The sequence below is a fragment of the Syngnathus acus genome, chromosome 9, assembly GCF_901709675.1.
Source record: "Syngnathus acus chromosome 9, fSynAcu1.2, whole genome shotgun sequence".
In the NCBI taxonomy this organism is placed as follows: Eukaryota; Metazoa; Chordata; class Actinopteri; order Syngnathiformes; family Syngnathidae; genus Syngnathus; species Syngnathus acus.
The window spans coordinates 10,881,261-10,903,436 of record NC_051094.1 but is presented as its reverse complement, the minus strand read 5'-3'; the positions used below and the strand labels follow the sequence as shown (position 1 = coordinate 10,903,436).

General features: G+C 42.2%; 1 protein-coding gene across 1 annotated transcript; it reads right to left on the bottom strand.

The window, feature by feature from the left end:
- Positions 1-363: 363 nt before the first annotated feature.
- rorb (RAR-related orphan receptor B) lies at positions 364-19,764 on the bottom strand. The gene is made up of 10 exons (XM_037257736.1): positions 19,422-19,764; positions 6,857-6,942; positions 6,607-6,748; positions 6,039-6,470; positions 5,748-5,869; positions 5,391-5,523; positions 5,190-5,297; positions 4,920-5,030; positions 3,925-4,037; positions 364-3,423 (listed from the first exon to the last, which is right to left on the bottom strand). The coding sequence occupies exons 1-10, from the start codon at positions 19,426-19,428 to the stop codon at positions 3,259-3,261; spliced, it is 1,419 nt and encodes a 472-aa protein (XP_037113631.1). The 5' UTR covers positions 19,429-19,764; the 3' UTR covers positions 364-3,258.
- Positions 19,765-22,176: the final 2,412 nt, after the last annotated feature.

The following is a 22,176-nucleotide window of genomic DNA, read 5'->3' as shown; positions in this document are numbered from 1 at the left end:
CGTGTAGGAAATGTAATTTAAAAAACAAGTGTATTAAAATGTCTGTGCATTTTGTCAGAGCCATCATGTTGACTAGTTTTATTGTGCGTTTTCAAATGTACTGTTTTTGTCTGTGTTGATGGAGTGGTAAAGGCGTATTGAGTTCAGTCCCTCACACTGAACAAACAGACTCCATAACATTCAGAAAAGTTTGCCTCCCCCCACAGCATGCGCGTAAGAGTCTCTGATCCGGTTCAATAAGGCCAGTACAGAATGGGCCGTTCACTGACTGGTGATAGCAACTCACACATTCAAAGGTTCCAGAAAAAAAACAAAAAAAAAAGAATTTTCACCCAGTTGAACAGTATTTCTTAAATTCCTTGTGTATAAATAATAATATTTTATTTAGAAGTCCTTCATATTGTTGGAAAATCACTTAGAGCTGACTTAATTCTGGATCCCGTTTTAAACCCACCCTGCCATTTATCCCTCCCAGAAGGGTGACAAAACACCAATATGCCCAAAATGTTTCATTGCAATGAAACGTCATGCAAATAGAACAGAACAACAATAGGCTAATAGTAATAGAGAATAGTAGACATAATAAGAACAATAATAACAGTAAATAGTAATAAAATAAAAAATAATCTTACAATGCAAACATGGCAGTAGTAAATGCCTCCAGTTCTTATTGCTACAGTGTCTTACTTACAGTGTTATGTTACCACTCGTTTTTGCCAGCACATCCTCTCACAACCCCATCCCACCTCTCTGATTCACAGTCTAACAAGGGAAAATAAAAACATCTCACACAAAAACTTCAGAGTTGGAATTCACTGTCCAGCGTTGTGATGTTGCATGATTCACAGTTTGCCAGTGAACTTCCCACATGGTCCCATAAGCAGCAAAATAAGCAGTAAACATAAGTGAACGCAAGTGATGACAAGAGCACACTGATATGGAGCAATTAGAGCTCTCCTTGTGCTATACGTCACCATGCTTATCATATAATCTGGACATAAGATTTGGACAGTGAATTCATGCCCTGTACACGCACGCACGCGCGCACACACTAATCAAAGCCTTGTCTGGGCAGATTCCATTGCTATCATATGCTGCTTTTTATCGCAAAAAGTATTCCTATTTTCATTAAAAACTTTTGTTCTCATAAATTTGCAAAAATATGAAACCCTCTTCTAATGCAAAGTCAGAAAAGACTTGCTCCCTGAGAGATGCTATGTAGTGCATCAAGCCTTAATGAGCAAGTGATTGATTGTCTTACAGAGTCACTGGCCACTGATCTGGGTTGTGGGGTGAGAGGTTGAATCAACTAAATCCATATTTATTGAATTCATTTAACAAATAACAATGTCCATGCGTACAGCAAGCATTACATTTGGCCACTGTGTAAGAAAGAACAGTATTGAAATTTCAGCAAATGTCAAAAATTTTTGTGTGCACATAATTGAAACACTTGTACAATAATTTATTGAAATGCTTTCCTAAATTGGTGCCAATACTAACAATTAATTTAGGTGAGGCCTTGTCATTCCTGACCAAAAATAATGCATACGGAGCATCTAGTGGCTAAAAGCAGGACTGCACAGACCTTTCAAGCCGACTCTGTACTTTCCATGCAAGTGTCCTTGCCTTGGAAAATTCAGTGTGCATTTGTTACTCAGCGGCCAAATTGAAGTTAAACCAATATTAAGGCAGAACAATTAAAAACAAAACGTCCATTTGTAAGTGCTAATAAATATGTAACTGCTAACAAAAAGCAAAGCTGATTGATTGTCTATCACGTTTTTCTGTGTACGTTTTCATTTACGAAGTGATCATTGGTATTTAGAATGATTTTTGTTCATATCTGGCAACCAGTGCTCTGTGTATATTCTAACCACAGCCCATTTTGTGTCTTGCTAAAACACTAAAAACAGCCTGTGATGGAATTTAGTACCTTCTAATATAGTGCATTTTAGTAGAAATTGCTACCCTGTTCCAAACAACAGAAAAGGAAATCTTAAAGATTAAAAAAAAAAAAAAAAGAAGGCAGGATAAAAGTTATTGCTCACTGGGTTCCTTCATATTCACAGCCCGGAGTGGCCCAGGATGTCCAGGGACTCGATTGTGCAAATAGTGATGGGAGGGATGAGGAGATACAGCAGTAATTCAGGTCTTTGAAGATTAGAACGTTACCTTAAATTAAGATTAAGTTTCATTTCTCATCTTGCTCTCCAGTGGTAAAAAATTCCCACCACCCTGAAGTCAGTGCCCTGTCATACTATATGGGGCACGGTTATGGGAATTTTCTTGACAAAGACATGAGTTTGATTTTGAAATTGCATTTTCATATTGGTTGTTTCTCCGTGATTGTTAAAAAGCAATCCAGCTTTTTGGATTCACTTATTGCAGCAACAATATAGAATATTACCGTATCCATCTTGAAAAGTAGCTATTTCTTTTTTTTTGTTAATCCATCATATGTTCTTCTTTACATCTCTACATGTTTGCATCAGAAGGATGCTGTTCCTTCTATACGTATGAACAAAATCCAGACAAGGCTTCTATATATAAACAAATGAAAATCAACTCCCAGTTTTACCCAGTATTCCTTTACAAGTCTTAACTTTACAAATTCTGTACACAAGAAAGTATCCGTTAAAATTAAAACACTTAGACAAGGAATAATCAGCCACGGTGGACTGTTGTATATTTAAATTAGGACTAACTTATTTTAACAGAAGTAATACTGGAATCTGCTCTGTACTAGGAGAATATCTACAATAGCTTTTCTAATTCCTCAGTTCCCTCCCCCATTCAGCCTTTTAAAACTATTTCTTCATTTCGGAGAAAAAATCTAAACAAAAAGGTTTTTCTTTTTCAAATGTAAAATAAATTTGATGTACCGATATTTTAAGACGAACAGTATAAATTGTTCTTAGAATTTTCTTTTTTTTAAAGTCTGTACATTTCTGGTCAGAAGACAAGAAGTAACCCCTGCTCAGGTTGTGGCTTGGGGCATGTTTCATTTCTATATACATTCTTCAGACTGTATCGGTGAACAGGATGGGACAAGTGCTGGACATTCCTAGTACGTATTGTTGGCGCTAAGTGTAAGTTTGTGTCGGATGACCACTCACCTCCCCAGTCTCAAATGAAACAAGAGGAGCTGTGAACTTGGTAGATATTACCAATGTCGTCTTGTCAGACATAGCTGTCCTTGTATTCTTTTGTTCCTCCACTGAAATAGTTTGTTGCAATGGCGCAATAGGCAGTCAGTCACTTGGGCATGGACATGGCAGAGTTCGGGTCTGGATTGAACAGTTCTTTATAGAGTGGCGGGAAGAGAACGTTGACTGTTTCTGGATGAAGCTGCTGGAAAGCTTGAAGCTCCTCCGTGTGGAGCGTACACAGAGCAGACAGTGTTGGGATACGACTGATCAGCTGACAGGGAAGAGGATAAAAGAAAGATAGTTAGATCAATTGCTATACAGGGCATCGGATAGGAAGCGCACTCAAAGTGACTGAGATCACACTGGTTGTTCAAATCCCATTTGACATAAAGGCAAGCATGCGGCACATTGACCTTTGCGTTAAACATGAGAACCACGAAAATAGACAAATGCGCATTCTGCTTTTAAGAAAAATGATCCACATTTTGAATTCTCAATCAAATGGAAAAAAATTAATGCATTGATGAAAATTATTTCATCATGTACTTATTCTATGAATAAATTCATATTTGAATAGGAAATCTTAACAAAATGCAACTGCAACGAATAAAAAAAAAAGTTCAATTGTACCTCTAGTTGTCACATAACGATAACATTAACAGGATTTCAGGTGTTTTCACTTACCATACATTTAAAAAGTTATGTTTAAAAAAAAAAACATATTAAATGAGTAAAAAGAAAAAGTATTTGCGGATATGACGGGTTGTCTTACCTTAGCCAATGCATCTTCGTCCATGTGGTTCTTCTGCATAATGTGCTGCAGAGAAAAGTAGATCTTCTCCTGGAGTTTCTGAACTTTGCGGGGCTCCATCAACCATGGCCGATCTGAAAAGAGATTTGTTCATTATTCAAGCGCAACACTATTCCATCGTTGTTTACAGAGTAACCAGAAAGGTGCATATTAAGGGCTCTGTATTCATAGACAGCCCAGCTGCGATCTCGGCATAAAACGGACGTTCTTGATATTCCTGCTGTTGCAAGCTTCATTTGATCTGTTTGGGATTATGGCAGGTGCCCCCTGGCGCACCTGACAATTTGGTGGCTTTACGCTTGCTGGAACTACATCTAGGTTTTGATGCAAGATTGCATAGGGCGATTTTGTTACATTTGATCGAGGCGCAGGCAGACAGTTTCTGAGAGTCACACACAGACACGAGCAATCAGGGCGGATTGCGGCTCACTTCACAGCAGTGATCTGTGCCTGGCCAACTTTAAATCAGTCCCGTGGAAGTCTGCTTGCACTTCCTCATATAAACAATCTTTGTGTGCTTCGATCTCCTGCACGGACACCAACAAATCAGTTTCTGCTTCCGACAAGTGAATCTGCGTCGCTTGCGTGACCAATTTAAAGGGGATTCGCTTCCATTGGCTGCAAAGTAAGTTGACTGTTTTCCCACCCATAATGGCACAAAATACACATTTCAAGCCGCGTACATCTGCAAAAATACCAAAAGCCCAGGTGCTGATTTACACTGTCTTGGGCACAAATACATTAAATAGCCACTGAGTGTAATGCCAATTTATACTACGTGAAATCATACATCTGTAGCGTGAACGAATATTATAATTGTTACATCTTACTGATTGAATTTATTTTTGGTAGACAGACACTGTATATTCTTGTGAATGATTTGCACTGCGATGACAATCTGTTGAAATTTGAATGTGCTACTTTCATTCTAATACAACCAGTGATTGTTCACTGACCTGTGGAAATGAGGACAGCTGCCGAGAAGAGAGCGATCTCCTCCTCCGTCAGCTGCAGTGAGCACAAACTCTTGGCAAAGTCAAACACTGCGCTCACTAAGTCATCACAACCTTGAAAGCAAGCACAGAGGAGAGAAGTAAAGTCATTACTCTTACTGTAGTCCTTCATGCTCAGAGGAATTCGACTATTTTACAGGACTTTTTTTTCCTTCAATTGGCCCAGACTGTCATTCATACCCGACAAAAATGTACAGCTAATCTAAGTCTTACCCAGAGCTTTGAACATCTGCATGCCTCCATATTTCCCCTCAAAAAGCACGGTGTTGTTGAGAGGGTTGAATGCCCTGCACATCCTCACCAGGACGACCTCTAAACAACCTGAGCGAGACGGACAACAGAGCTAGCGTTGGTGCCTGAAATTCTTCTTGGTGCATACAGGCGGAGTAAGAGACCAAACAGAAGTGGACTCACCTGATTTCAGCAGGAGGATCTGGTCATTTTGACACAGCTCCATAAACCCTGAGATGCGCTTGGCAAACTCTACCACGTACTGGATCGCATGTGTGATCTGAATGGCACACTGCTGCCACAACACGTCCCGAGGCTAAACCGGACCACATGAAAGTTGGGTATGTTATCTCTATCTTGTAATTGCATTTAATCCATACTAAGCATGCCATCGTTCATGAAGAATATGAATTAAGTGACATCTCCAATCAGAGTACAATGCATGACTAGGAGGGGAGCGATGGGAAAACTCCACAGGAAATCCTAAATCTAAATTGTTCACATCAAACAAGGAGAAAAGTGTCATAAAAGGAAACTCACCTTGCTCTGGTACATTTTGACTTCCTCATAGGAGTGTGTTTGCCAGGCCAACTGTTGCAACTCCTCTGAGGTGTACTGACACGTCTCCAGATGAGACTTGATGATATTCTGAGCAATGCGGTCTGGGCGAGAGGAGGTAAGTCAATTCAGTATCTGCTATCTGTTATGTGTGTACACTCGTTCTGTATGTATTTGTTATTGTGTTTCTATACAATCTAAGAGTGATTAGAGCATTTGTGAATTTGTCACCTATTTTGTCACTTGGGTTTGTGTGTTTGACGTGATCTTTACCTAGTTCTCCCATGCTGACGTTGTTGTGTCCCAGTTGACTGTCCTGGTAGCCAGCATAGCTGAACAGGTTGGGCACTGGCGTCAAGTCGTAGACTGGCTCCTGTTTTATGTGCTTCACGCCCGACATGTCCAAACCTGACTGGTCTGGAGACGGCTGGGTGGAATCCATCCCATAGTAGCCCCCTGGAAGTCCAGCACCATTAGCGTGGCCACCCTTGGGCAGGTCAATGACGTGACCATTGGCATAAGTGCCCCCAATCTCATGGTTGAGGGTTGACAGTCCATTGGTTAGGCTAGATGAGTAAACCCGTGCCAAAGCTTCCGCTTCCCCCGTTTGCTGTTGCCGCTGCTCCTGTAGTCGGGCCTGATGCTTTTGGACCTCGGCATACAGACTGTCACGTTGTTTCTTTGACATGCGTCCAAACTTCACCGCTAACAAAGAAGAGGGGCAGAGAGATGCCAGATGCAGGATTAGAATTGTGGTGTGATTTAGCTTTTGTTTTACTCATGCATTTCTATCAGCATTGTTCATTTCCCGTACAAGATACGTAGACCAAAAGGGCCTCACCATCTCTGGACATTCCTAGGGCTAGACACTTTTGAAGGCGGCAGTGTTGGCATCGGTTGCGGTTTGTTCTGTCGATGAGGCAGTTCCTCTGGCGGGGGCAGGAGTAGGATGCGTTGTTCTGCTGACTCCTTCGGAAGAATCCCTGTTTGCACGTCAACACAATGCATTAATACTGACTCGGGGTATCTGAACAAAACATACAAACTCCCTTTTGTGATCTTGTGTTGTCTTCCACTTTGTGAAATCTTACCTTACAACCCTCACATGTGATGACTCCGTAGTGGATGCCTGATGATTTGTCTCCGCAAATTTTGCACGGTATTACTTCGATTTGAGCTGCAAGCAGAGAAAGGTGCAAAAAGAAACATTTTCAAATGTGAAGGTGAAGTAAAGCACAGTGAGAGGACTTAAATGACAATTAGCTGTAAAGCCCCGAAGAGTTATAAAAAGACCTTCACAAGGGCAGTGTGACATGTAGACCTTGTGTACGTTTTTGCAAGAGTTTCTCTAATGACTGCAACATCGCGGAGCGTATGCTTGCTCCCAAGTACACACTCAAACACCTTGGTGACAAGGCAGCATTAATTGTGGGTCTCTTCTTTGTGCTCCACTTGAAAGAAACACCCCTGCGGGTTCGTAATGTCACCCGTAATGAAAAAAAAAGATGTTACATCACTACCTGCCACTTTTCACTCACTCGATCAAAATTTCCACCCACGTTTCACATTTCAGCCTTTCCTTTGCTTATTTAATGGCATTTTTTTTCCCCGTTTAAAATCTAAATTTACGGTATTTGTTTCCCTTTTAAAATATTACTCACTGTGTATAGGCAGCTCCATGTGCAGCCAAAACCAAAGGCACAGTATAAAAACAACAGAAGCTGTTTCACTGTAACACACAAGCGCACCTGTTGCAAGTGTAGTTCAGCCTATCTTCCATAGTCAATGGAAAGCAAAAGCTGCAGCTCCTGCTAAGTGATGCGCACATGTATGCAGTGATAGGCAGGTCTGTCTGCTGAGATGGCACACTCTCTAAAGAGATTACACAGCCTATCTAATCCTAAATTATTTCCCAACAAGATGGTGGTAGTGCTGAACACTGTTTTAAAATATCCATCCATTTACCAGTAAGATACATGCATTGTTCAGCAAGTTACGTTATTTTTTTCAAGAAATTAACCTGGAGTCCGAAAGGATCGTACTGCTTTTCCACCCATGTGCCATTTGCGTGGGTTCCCACGAAAATGGGCAAAACCTCTGCAGTCAAACTGCAAACTACTGTATACTCGTGATGCAACACAACGTTGTAAAGTACAATGAGTACAGTAAAATAATATTTCTCAGACAGTGTTGATGTTACTTTACTGTACGATTTTAACTGTAGGTTGGTAAACTGTATCAAATAAAAGAGTGACTCAATGCGTCATACGTATATTTATCCAGAACTAATATTTAAATAGTACGTTACATTTTGTATGCGCTCACGAATAAAATAATTGTGTGTAGGAACGAGTGTTCAGTGTGTATAATTGGATAATCCCACATGCGGATCAATGGAGACACTTCTGTCTAATACGACCGAGTAGTTATGGACGGGGACTGCTGCACCCTAAGTGGTCTTTCTACTCCAACTCCTCGTATGCAGATGAGTAATTCCACAATGTGGTGCACAACAATAGTTTTCAGTTGACTAACATTTGAGTCCACTGGGAAACCAAATGTCATTTTTTTCTAAATAATCCAAGTGCTTTTTAGGACAAGAGGCAAAAAATGACTCAGTTTGTTGCTTTGGACTTGTTAGTCTTTTGGTGAAGCAATGATGGAGGGCTGCACACTTTTTTTTTTTTTTTTTTTAAATTAAATCTAGTACCACTCATGCTGTGAGTTGTGGTGCAGCTCAAGACCTGACCCATTTCCACCCATTCCTGCCCAACTGGCTTTAAAATGGGTCAGAGCAGACGACGCACAGTTGACACATGCATGGGGTAGGAAATGAACATGGCCTGTAAGGCACTTCGAAATGTCTCAGTTGTGTCTGGGACCATCCAGACTTATGTCTCATTCACATTAATGTCTGGTGTTTTCAATCCTCTTACGATTCCGTTTATTTTGTCTACATTTGCTTGCTGTGACGTGGATACATGTACTGTACATTTACATTGATTTCCTGCAAAGGTTTGTGTTTGTATGAGCATGTGTTGACAACTCTGCTCCAGTGATTACAATATATCTATATTCACCGCATGTCTTCTGGGAGATTGTACTCCTTTTTGTACTCGTACATATGCCCAAAGGAGCACAAGCGTGTGGGCATGAGCATTGTTTCAGTGAGCATTTGTGTTCCAGTGACTTTTTCCACAAATAAAGAGACAGGAACAGTGGAGTATGTGCATGGCACGTGTGCGTATTTGCAAATGTGTGTGTGGGTGTGCGTATTGTGGACCGTGCGCATGTGATGTGCTCATTGCCAGCGGGGACTGTCAGGTAGGATATGGGGATACGGTCATGACAGCATTGCTGTTGCCAGGGTGACCACCCACTCGCTGCACTCGTCTGGCTGTCGCAGCAATGATGTGCTAAGCTGTCACACTCTTAAAGGAAGTGATGTCACCGAGCGTCCTGTTTGCACCCACCCCCCCTTCCCGTCTCGTTCTATCACGGCTGCTGAGGATTTAGGAATCGCTAAAGCAAAGGACTCCCACTTCTTCCTTTTAGTAGACAATCCTTGCTTTTTTATACCTCGGCTGCACGGATGGATTAAAGCAGAATTAAGATTTATGTGTGCTCAAACCGTGGTTTGTATTTATTTGAAAAGTTATACTGATCTTTACACAAACTTGGTGATTTTCTACAATGAAGTACTTGAGGCAAAAAGTCGTACCAGGCTACTAGTGTATGATTCAAAAACTCTCTTGGTATTTGTGTCTAAATAGTTAGCTCATCTCGGCCTACTGCCCTTCATCTGTGTAGATTCTCAGTCCTGAAAAGGCTCTAAATCGATGGAATCTTGTTTTTTTGAAGGTGTTTCTTCTCTAATTCCAAACGTTGTAAAATTTAGGTGTGGAGTCCCTATTTCTTGCTTATGAGGTGTCTGGCATGGAGCAAGGAAGCTTTGTTGTGGAATTCAGGAAGTTATACAGAGCAGTATCACAGTTGGAGGATACGTTGCTGCTAGGGAGTGGGGAGGACGCCTGAACTCAGTGACTGACAGCCCTGTTGACCACCGGGAGTGTGAGTGTTTATCTTGAGGTTCTTATGTAAGAGCAGGACTGCAACGCTGGCGATTCCTCAGCTAAGAGGAGGATCAGTCTCAAGCTCATGAGAGAGAAAGAGAAAGACAACTTCAGAAATAACAAGGCCAGATAGCTGTGCTGTTAACGCTGCGTGTGTGTGTGTGTGTGTGTGTGTGTGTGTGTGTGTGTGTGTGTGTGTGTGTGTGTGTGTGTGTGTGTGTGTGTGTGTGTGTGTGTGTGTGTGTGTGTGTGTGTGTGTGTGTGTGTGTGTGTGTGTGTGTGTGTATAGCTGATTGTGGCCATGAGGTCTATATTACACCAGCACGTGCATTATCATAATTGATTTTTAATGAAGTGAGGTTCTCCTGTGTATTTCCTGGGCTGCCCCTCTTTAAATAGAGTCCTAATTATCTACTAGGGGGAATGTGCTACTAGGGGGAAAAAAAAAAGCAGGCCGCCGCTTTCTTTACAATGTTTCATCTTACAACACATGCTTATAGGGGATTCTGAACAGAAATGCATGTACATAAACGAAGTGACATGAATTAAGATTCCATATTCATCATGTAACTACAAATGCAGTCCACTAGATGTTGCTGTGCATGTAAAGCTTGTGTGTGCGTGTGTGTGTTGTTGAGAAGAGCCAGACTGGACATGCATGTTTCATTTTTTCAGCCTGCGGGATGGCTCCAAAACAGAAAAGCTCCCAGAGCAACTCATAGCGCACAAATGGAGTGAATTGGGTGCTGCAATTTCCCCGTCTAATGGAACAGTTGATATGACTTTCTATCCTAACTTTTGCCAACGTGAGGCACTTCAGTAAGGCAAACAAAACTCTGGAGGTCCCAGGGGGTGACTCGTACGTAGAGGATGGCTGTGGGTGGTATTTCTACGTTATTAAAAATATGAATTGTTTCTTTCCAAGTTAACGAGATACTATCTTGTGGCAGAATGAAGGAGATCGACATTTTCTCCTTCCCTCCCCTGAAGCCTGCTTGTTAAATGTGAACAAGTCTGCCGCTGGTCTTAGATGTCTCACGCACTCGGAATTATCTTATCACTATTCGCCATCCCTTCCGCACTTCATTCTGTTTGACATTGCCGCACGTCTCCGAGTGTTCCTCCACGCTGTAAGTGGCTGTGTGACTTGGAAATCATCTCAGTTTCTGTATTTCATGATCTATTTCCATCTCACGGAAGAACTCCTTGTCGTATAAAGCCAAGAGAGGAACGAGCTTTTTCTTCCCGTCCGCTGATGATGAAAAACACTGCAAAAACTTCTGGTGCTGTGATTGCCAAGTGAATTAAGTCACACTTCTGGGAATAGCGCATAAGAATACTGCTTGGGTTATCTCCCCTGTGTCTCCTCTCATGTTTGCACATCTTACTGTCCCATTAAAATCAATGAAACGCTCCTCTCCCGATGGATTCAAATGGACTTGAGCAGCACGTCGGCTCACTTGCTGAGTGAAACATCTAAAACTTTGGACTTTGTGCTCTTCTTGACAAACTCATTTTCAATCATTTTTTTTTCAATCATCCATACTACTTGTGTTCTTTGCCTCGCAGACGTCTGTGTTTTTCTGCGGGTGTCTGTCATTGTGTTTGAACACCGTGCATTTATAAATGTATACTGTATCGGAATTTTAACTTTGCGGCACGCCTGCTAGACCTCACAACGCTTTCATTTGACTTTAATTCCCAGTCATTTATATTCAATGAGTGTATGTATTGAAAACAATACTACACTGATCATCTAAACACATCTAAACACGTGCAATATGCTATGGACAGCTCTGAATCAAATGCAAAATTTGTGATTCGGTGATTGTTTTGAACGACTGATTCTCAATTCAATTCGAGTCACCTTCGATTTGTGCACAGCACTAAGTAAATAGTCTGACATGATACTAATGCAACAGAGCGTAACTTGTTTTAAAGAGAACTGGCTGTCTAATCCAGAAACAAACATTTGATTTGCACAAGAAAAGCAACATTTTGTGTTTACCAGTCATTGAACTGCAACGTTTCCAGCTCCCCATTTTGGTTTCATTACACGACTGGTTGATACACTAAGCAGAAGTGAGGCAAAAAGCAGCTTCCGTTTTTTTTAGTACACCTCACAACTTTACAATTTGGTCAGATTGCTTCCATTCTATGTATTTAGTGACAGATATTGACTCACAGAGAACACCTGCTTCCACACTAACATGAGGTTTGAAACATCCTTGAGAGAGTGTACAGGCTGCTGTTTTTTAAAATAATAATCATAATGCCGCACAGCAGCAATAGCTTGCCTTCCCCTTGCGCCGGGTCCCTCCAAACATGTCTTTGTCACACTGTTACAGCATGTACGGTGACTGAACACATTTATTAGACCCACCACCATGGATTTGTCTCAGAGACCATCCAGCATTTTGCTTCTCCCAACCCCGTGAAATCCATCGTCACCAAAGCCCCCCGGCACAACGGTCTGTGCACACATATGTAAAAAAACAAAACAAAAAAAAAAAACACTCGCTTGCCCTAACCCCCCATGCTGTGTGTCAGAGGGCATGAGCTTGTCCAGCTTGCCATACAGCCACAAAGCACTCTGGGTAATTGCTCAGATAGCAGGTCTGGGATCAGCTGCAGTTTGCTCAAAGAATATTGTGCTGCAGCATGATTGGATACCACAGAGAGGGAACAGAAGGGGGCCACTGGCTGTTATCCAGTGCATCGATTCGCTCTCACACACACACACACACACACACACACACACACACACACACACACACACACACACACACACACACACACACACACACACACACACACACACACACACGTGCACGCGCACAAAATTTGCAACACATTCAGATATGCTCGAATGCATAAATTACTGTGAGCTCATTTTGGGGGGAAAAACAGACATTACTGTATGACATTCTATGCTTAACCCCCTCTCTCCCCTCTCTCTCTCTCTCACACACACACGCACGCACGCACACACACACACACACACACACACACACACACACACACACACACACACACACACACACACACACACACACACACACACACACACACACACACACACACACACTCAGTCTCCCACCCAATGCAGCATGTGTCCTCAGATGGATAAGAGGAGAAGGAGGCGTGGGAAAAAATCCACAGGGTAAACCCAACCCCTACCCCAAAACATATACACACACGCACACACACACACACACAAAGTCTGCCCATCTGCCTCCTCTGATCTGCCTCTCATGGCCACTGTACACACTCACACACAGACGTACACTCACGACCTTCAATCCCCTGGGTGACCCCGTAGGACCCCGACAGCCTTTGACCTTTCCTTAAGGACCGAGTGAACGCATCAGGGTGGAACGGGTCCAAGTGTGAGAGGTCTGCATCTGGTCATTAGAATCCTGAAATCAGCCATGAAAATGAACACGCAGCACACGCACATGGCTTTCTGTCTTGTATTGCTCACTGTCATGATTTGCTCTTCACATCAGCACACATGCGTGTGTGTGCACCGACGGGGTGGCTGTGTCCATATTTTGCTTGGACTGAGGCAATGAACGTGCAGCAGAAGATGTTTGCACACGCTGAGTGAGGTCGTTCCCTCCTGGGGTGGGAAAATAATGTTTGTTGGCGCTAGCCATGTCCTCATCCTCCTTCAATGCTCCTCCTATGGTGTTTCTCTTGAGTCTAATTGTAGTTGACAGTGTGTGTGTCCGTGTGTGTTTCTTTGAGGGGGGAAGGGAGAGAAAAAGGTGGCTATCCCAGAGAGCCAAAGAAAGGTTAGAGATACTAATATGAGCGAAGGAAGCGACATGCATGCAAAGACAAAGAGAAAAGTCTTAATTTCTTGCATAAATTGGAAGGACTGACTAAACTGGTAAATGCAACTGAAGCAGGGAGTTTTCTGAGTAAGACCTACTGGGTGCGAAAAATAAATTGTGTATCTAATGCAAAACTGCGTAGGAGGTTGCGATTCACTAGAGAAATATGAAATTTTAAGATGAAGAGGAGGAAGAAAATAAATTGGACTTAATTATGCCTGAACACTTTCGGTCAAATAAATCACCTCATAAGGCTCGCATTTAATAATAATAATAATAATATATTTGAATTGTATAGCACTTTTTTAAAGGGCCACATATCTGAAAAACACCAGAAAATCTTATGGTAAAGAAATCATTTAATGAAATTCATTTTCATTGATTGGTGACCATAAGATGATTTTATCCCGCACGAATTACTGCATATTAAGGCACCCAGTGAAATACAAAAAAAGTGTCTGTCGGTCTATTTTATGTCCTATCTCTTCCAGTCATGTCAAATTGTGTTTTCAGTCTCATTTTGTTTGTTAAAACTGGCTGGGTGACATCCCACTACTCTAATAGTGGTGCTGGTGGTATCTATTTCAAACTCGTGCCTTGAACCAAATATTGTATCCAAGGGTGTCAAAATACTCTAATCTGTAAAAAGTTTACTTGATTGCGAGAAACTTGTCGGCGTCCTTAGAGACACGACAAAAAAAGACTGCACAGTTAAATGGGCTGAAATTGCACACAGCCCACATAATCCTTAAGTGATTTAGCCAAGGTATTTGTCGTACTTTGGTTGAACTAGCTGATTTTTTTTTCACACTTGTGACCGTGAAAGCCATTTTTTCCAGTAACTGAATCTTTTGACACTTTACTGCCTCAAGTTAGGATTCTTCCACGCTGCTTGTGTGTTTATGTATTCCTGCGAGTGAAGCCAGAGTGAACGCGGGCATATGAATGAGAGAGGCCGTTGGAGCTGATGTGTGCGTTTGAATGCATGCGTGTGCCTTTCTGTTTAAGTGCGAGAGCATGCGATATATGTGTGTGTCCTCTCTCAGGGATGGCCACTAATAGCTCGCCTCGGGCAACAATTTAACTCAGCCTAACAAGGTTCTCCCCAAAGTGGCCCCAGGGGCATCTCTGGCAGAGGCAAATTGATCACAAAGACTCACACACAGCCTGCTCTGCTCTTCACCTGCTTTCTCTCCATTTCTCGATCTCTCTCTAGTGGCATGATTTAACAGAATACATTATCAACGTTAAATTGGAGTCGAGTGAGTAAAAGTAGCAGCGGTCTCGGTTTCATAATTTCATTCCCTTTACGAAGGAATGATAAGAGACCTCACGTCAACTGTGTGTGTTCTCACACACGCACACATATGAACTTGGGCTGAGTGAGGTTGCTCAAGAGAGAGCGATAGAGAGAGAGGAGAGGATGAAGAGAAGGAAAGATAGTCCTAATAAGAATCTCTTCAATGGGATTACAAGCACTAAAACAGGCTAATCTTTGTCATTAAGAAAAGATGCACTTGGCTAAATCACAGGCTTATCGTTGCGACGTGCAAGATTTGCACCTGCCAACACAACACCTTCAGTTAGCAGAAACATTCAGAGGTATTATTTTAAAAAGTGGCCTGATTTTAAATTACACGTAGCAACTAATTGTATTTAACTTGTGGCGGATAAATTCCTCTAAAGAAAGGACTTTTTGTGCATGATAATATGATTGATTCCCAATGTGTAGCTATGCATATTCATAAAAGGAGGTAGAACTGTAACAGTGACACAAACCTACAGTCAGTGGAGTAATCTGATTTTGTGTTGGATAAGCAGCAGTTTCCAAGTGTGGACTTTGGATGCCACCGTTATGGGTGCAGGCAGGCGTTGGTTGTTCACTGCTGAGCGCAACTACCGTTTGCAAATGTAATCTAATCACAGTATCTATAGCAGTTTGTGTGTGTATGTCTGGCATTTAGACACAATGTGTATTTGACGCAAATTAACTTAACATCCTCTTCTTTAAGCACACATGCATGCACGCTTACTTTATTATGTAACCCTTAAGACTTTTAATTGCTCTCCTTTCTTATCTCAGTCTCATTCTCCTGCCCTTCCTTTTATTTCCACCTACAGATTTGAAATGCCTGCATTTCTTCGCCTCAAATTTGCTCATCTACAAGTGCAGATAATGAAATAATTTCACACAAAATTGAGTTGAAATGAAGAAGAAAACAATAATTGCCGTAACACTCCATACCCTCCTTTTCCTTTTTCTGCTATATTTGGGCTCTCATAATTTTCTTTCGACACAAAGTTATGCACAAACAATAATAGCATTTCCTGTTCAGCTACGTACTCTGCAGGTGTTTTTACCCGTCCAAAGCTTTTCTTCTAGTAAAACATTTGTGATTAAGAAGAAACAAACTTTTGTCTAAATCTGAGAAAAATGTCAATATTGAATATTGCTGTAGACATTGTTCCTTCACTAAAATCAGTAAAATTGGCATAAGAGGACTTATGACTTCAAGGCAGATTTAGTTTCGGAGTGGTTCAGTGTTGAAAATCCCTTATGGTGTAGTTATAAAGTGGCTACACAAACTCAAGTGTGCCATATAGCCCACGCTTTATGTGTATTAAGATTTCAAGAGAAAAGAGAGCGACTAAGGAAAGAAGGGGGACAGCGTTCGCCTCATATCCCCGAGATAGCGACGGCGGGATAAAACCAACATGAAGTCTATGCTGAGCTCAAGCTAAACAAACATGAGCTATGATAGCGGCTCAGTGGGACTACAGGAGTGCCATCGGGCCGCACACACACGCACACACACATACAAAACGCGGTTGAGCGGTGTAGATGAATGTATGTGTTGGCTATTGGGACATGAGTCGCACATGTGTGTGTTGCATCCAAGCCGTAGCTCAGTCAGTAGGGCTGCGTTGAGGGATTAACAATGTGGCCTTGCATGGGCTTGGGGTAATCTCTCCTCTCTTCTTACATAACACTCGCCATTAGTCAGCACAAACGCACAATAAACAACACAATCGTCACTAACTGAGTCAGACAACAGACCACTTGGGCCTCCAATAATAGTGCACATTGAATATTTCACAGCATGAAATAAAGTAGCAGATTATTTGATGTCTCCGGAGTGAGGTTCCGACAATCTCGATTCAGCCCTGTTTTCGTTTGCGCTCTTTTTGTCTGTTTGGATTCAGTATGGTCTATACATCTCACTTTGTATGAAAATACGGAAATAAACATCTTAAATTACAGGATTGAGCTATGGTTGAAGTAATGTCATCGGAGTGATGCACTATAGATTTATCTGAACAGACTGCTTCCGTTGGATTTGATGAAAAATCGATCCCGGGATGCTTCGGAATCGGACGGATCAATGCACAAGCCTCCACGGTAAAACAGGATGAAACTAATTCTATTGGCATGAAGCCGTCATGCGTAGTATTTGACCGTCTGTGTGTGTGTTGAGTGATGCTATCTATCTGTGCGTATGAGCACTTTGGGAACAAAAGCAGTGAATAGCATCTTTTGCAATATGTATTTTACAGCATCACCACACCTGTTGTGGCACTTTTTGACCTTATCCCGACTTCACCTTACGAGTGGAGTGTTCCTCTCTTTGCATCATCCTATCGTTTCCCAAATGTGGGAGATTCTGATTGACATATCGCCAGACACTGCAGATCAAATGGCGCTTTGACCGTCCCGCTCCCGCCTTATAGACCCCCACCGCTTCGGCTACTTCATGGTGAACTCTTTGACCTGGGTGCATCCAAGTGGCACAAAGACTTTGTCTGACGTTGCAGCAAATGCAAACATGTCCCACACAAGATGAATAAAACTAGTTGTATTGCTAGTATAAATATATCGTTTGGGTCTATGAATAGGATGGGGAAATGTAAATTTGGTTTTAGATCAAAATTAAAAAAGTCAAGCATCAGGTTGATGTTAAATAAAAAAAAAAATCATTTTTATATCATTTTGTGAAGGCACAATGTAAAACACGCATTGTTTGAAGTGCAAAAAGGCTCCGATTATATTCCTGGATCCGTGTGCAGTTTTTGTTTTTCTTGGCCGGCAAAAGAGTGACATCATAGTCAGTCGGAACTTCAGATGTTGAGGCTACTGTTAAATGAGAATTACCACGGCACATGAGAGACCTCTATTTTTTATAGCCTTGTGGTTGTGAGCACATTTCTATGTAAGGGCAGCTGAGAGACACTCACACACAGGTTGAGAGTGGGGGGCGCTCAGCCCACACTGATTTAATTCTATCTGACAAAACCCTTTCGGGCGTGCAGAGGGAGAGAGGAAGCTGGAGAGAGATAGAGATGGAGAAAGAGGGGTGAGAGAGACGCTTCAGGGGCCTCCTCTGCTAACCGCGGCTGTAAAGTGAAAGCTGGAGCTTCCCGTAGAACCCCCCCTTGAAGCCTCCCATGCACAACAGTGGTCGCTAGAATGTGAACAAAAACAAATGCAAGGAGCATGACAGAGGAGTTTGGTCGAAGATGACAGAAAAGGAGGTGGGCTATGTTTGTCTGTTTTTTTCTTTCGTTGTTGTTTTTTCTGGCTCAAGGATGTGGTGGCATTAAGCAGCAGCAGAAAATGTTAAATGACATCCAAATACATAAATCATGACAGTGAGCAGAACATACATCCTATAGATGCGGTGCTTGAGGGCTATTTATAATTTTGTATCAATTTGGATCATGTTTGCAATGGATTTCACTGCTGCTGTTGAGATTTATTGTTTATTTTTCAATTAAAATAAATAAACTTTACATATATACATATATATATATATAGTATTTTTGCATAGCAAACCAATTTCATGAATCTTTCAACTGAATAATTCAGTGCCGTTTTTTAAAGAATTATAGTGAATATTCACTCCGCCAATAATGATCACATTTATTGGCTATGTCCACACAACACATGTGCATAGTATAGTTGACACCGTTAAAATGATGTTTTTACCAATGAGGTTTGATATAATTGTTTTGCAGTAACGCATTTTCATAAAGTTCAACTTCGTCTCACCCTGAATTGCGCAAAAAGTCCCTATAAAACTAAATCCGCAAAGGGATATTAACATTCCAAATAGGCCCCACTGCAACTGTGTTACAACTGCAAACAATATACAATGTTGTTTTATGTCGAACACTGTACATGGAGGAACAAAATAGGAAAGTGGCGGTCCGCAGGCTTGTGAGTGTGTTTGTAAGTGCATGCGCGCGTGTAGAGAGAGTGAGAAAGACGCGGAATGAGAAAGAGCCAACTTGACTTTGACGTTGAAATTGAACATGCCGGCCAACTTGCAGAGAAATGGGTTCGTGGACCTCAGGACAAGTGGCCCTGGAACATCCAATAAACTTTGTACCCAACCCCCGAATCAACAAGGCAAACCAAAGGCGAATAAAAATGGTATTTCCATCATGCGGCAATTTCCGGTTGGCGAGCTGATATGGATTGACTAAAGTGATTGACAAAAGTGATTAACCTGGCGCCACTTTTAATTTCCCCTCATGCGTGGACTTGCTCACCTGCTCATTTGACGCGCGGAAATAAACTTTTATATACTTGCGTAGCTGTGTATCGTAGTGAAATCGACTAGTGAGCTAAAACATACAAATAAACAATCATACCAAAAACTCCCACAATAAACTTTCAAGAACATGTAACGATCCCGCCACACCGCGTGCATGCATGCATGCATGCGTGGAGTTGGTGCTCTTACCTCGCATGGTGTTGCTGTTGCGCCTCACTTCCCAAAGCAGCAGTCATGAAGAAATAAACATAAACACTAAAACGAAAAAGGGGCGTCTCGGCAGGCAAGATCCTCAGTTAAATAATAAAAACAACTAACAACTAAAAGAATGTCGACGAGCTGCGTCGATGACCGCTGCCCTGATTGGAGGCGGCTTGTGCGCTAAAAGCATCCCAGACGGAGGCGCAGGGAGGCGGACTGAGGTCGGTCGGCGTGTCGGTGGTTGCGCTCTGGTCTTGCGGTCGCTTTCATGACATCTGCGCTCTCACCTCTACGGGAGGGTTCCACTGTTTTCTGCCGGCTGAGGGAGGGGAGAGCGTGTTGGAGAGGCTTTGCCCGCCAGCTCGGATTGGACCCAAGCACTTTCCGCTCCTCCCACTCTCTCCTGCAGCCTACACACACGCGCGCGCTTCCATGCCCGCACGCCCGCAGCCTGAGCGCACTCTGGCGCTAATACTTCGCCCTCCACATTTAATCAGCCCAGTGCAATATACGGTTGGTTGTTTTCAAACATGTAAAATGAAGTGTGTCAACCCTTTATCCTGCCCAGATTTTCTGACTCCATGATTTAAAAAAAATACTCATGTTGACGAGGCAAATCAGGTAATCTGATCACTTTTAGATTATTATTTATTTAGATAATTCCAACAGACGAACTGTATCAAGCATTTGTGCATAATATTCACTTTTGAGTGATCAGATTTTCATGCTAAACGATTTGCCTATGAGCACAAAATTGCCGTGCATCATTGTGTGAGCAAAATCCAAAAAATCCACCCATAGAGCGGACCAAAGTGGTCGACGCACTTCTCAGTCATATACATCACTCATACATTAGCTAACAATTGTCTTGCACTTGCAAGGCTGTACAATTAGTTGTTTTATGACCAAAAGTCAATTATTGCTGATTGTCAACTTGAATTACAGTTGCGCCACTGTAAAGGTATCGAAGACAAGAAAATCTTGTTCTTATCTACTGGAAATAGAGATTAACGATTTTACTGTATGTCACAGAAAGAAGAGCAGCTCCGATGACATGACTTGTCTCAGGTATTCTTAGGGATGACATTCAGGGTGGGGTCTTCTACTTCCTCTGAGAAATACGCAAATACTGACCTAGCAAATGGACGCTTTAGGGCCACGATGAGTGACACTGTAGGCTTTAGGTGATTCTAATCGTACATGTTGTGTTATGCATGACCAAGGTGTTTGGCTTATTGTACTTTTAATTGATAAATACCATAGTTATCAATGATTATCCCAGTGGGGAGCATTAAAGCCTTGACCGAAATGTCTGAAATTTTGCATTATAGCAAATACGTTTCATGTGTTAAATACAAGTGTAAATACAAATGTGTAATATATTACATGTGTTAAATACAAGTTTGCAATGTATTTCTTTACAGTAAAGGGGAGATAATACAGCATAGATGAGAAGGCCCAATATGTGTTTCCATGTGACTGGATTCGGTAACCTCTGCCACCAGGTCCTTGACCCCCCAACACGGACTCCTGGTGACTTGCATGCGGTGTGAAGTACATCCGCAAACTTAAAAAGTAATTCTATCAAGAAGTTGCAGAAATGAGCGTGTGTCCTGTCTGTCGGAAGGTCTCCCCCTGTCGCACTGGGTTACCGTCACGCCTGGTGCTCAACGTCTGCCATTGAAGTAGTTGTCTGAGAGCTGTGGATGCTTCAGTCAGTCTGCGCGAGGTAGCAAAGAGGCAGGTGTGGGTTGGAGGCACTTTCACCCCCAGTCTCTTAGCCTCTTTAGCTGTGGCCCACGGAGAGAGCGAGACATCCATGGAGAGAGAGAGAAATTGCCCCGAGCGCATCTCCACTGACCTACATTTTATCTGTCGCTTTTTTCCACTCCTCCTTTTTTCATCCCTTATTTCTCCCATACCAACAGCTCCATAATTGTGATGTAATGACCAAAGCAAGCGTGATAAAATCCCAGACTGGTCAGGATGAAACGCTTCTTGAAGACAGGCAGACAGAGGGAAGATAGTAAAAGACAGCAATGGGGAGGGGCTTAGAATCATCTCATTTTGCCAAAGTGACCAAAATTTGTTTGCATACAGTATATGTGCAATGTGTGGACTTCAAATAATGTAAGGATTGGTGAGTCCATTGAGACGGATCACCCTCTTTGTTAAACTATTCTTCCAGAGCCATAAGAGAGAGACCACTGGTAATTTATGTGTCCAAGATTGTAGCTTGTGTGGTGAAAGTGAACATGGAGGCAGGATGTCATAAGGTCTGAAGTGTCCATATGGTGATAAGAGGGAGGAAGGGAGCAGGAGAAGCAGACCGGGCCATGCCTAAGGGCCCAACTTGGAGGAGGAGAAACTGCATTCTGTATAGAGATGCAATCTCTGATCCGATTGCTCTGCCTTTATATTCTTCTGCCTGCTTCTTTTTCTGCTCCACCTCCATCTCAATGGTCCACAAAATTGTTTCAACTGAAAAGTAACCAATTAAATAAAGTGGTCTTTACGCCAGTTTCCAAGGTTGGGTCCACACAGAAAGTGTCTCCCAGGGATCCTCCTGAATAATGCTTCTGAGTCAAAGAAAAACATTTGGATGGTACGGATTTTGCCTTCCATCCGTCCAATATGGGGATCCCATAACAACTATCAGCTCCATTGTGATGACAACAAACAAATGTTTGCATGACCCCAAGTTACAGTAGCAGTATGGGATATACAGTGAACTTTATGTTGC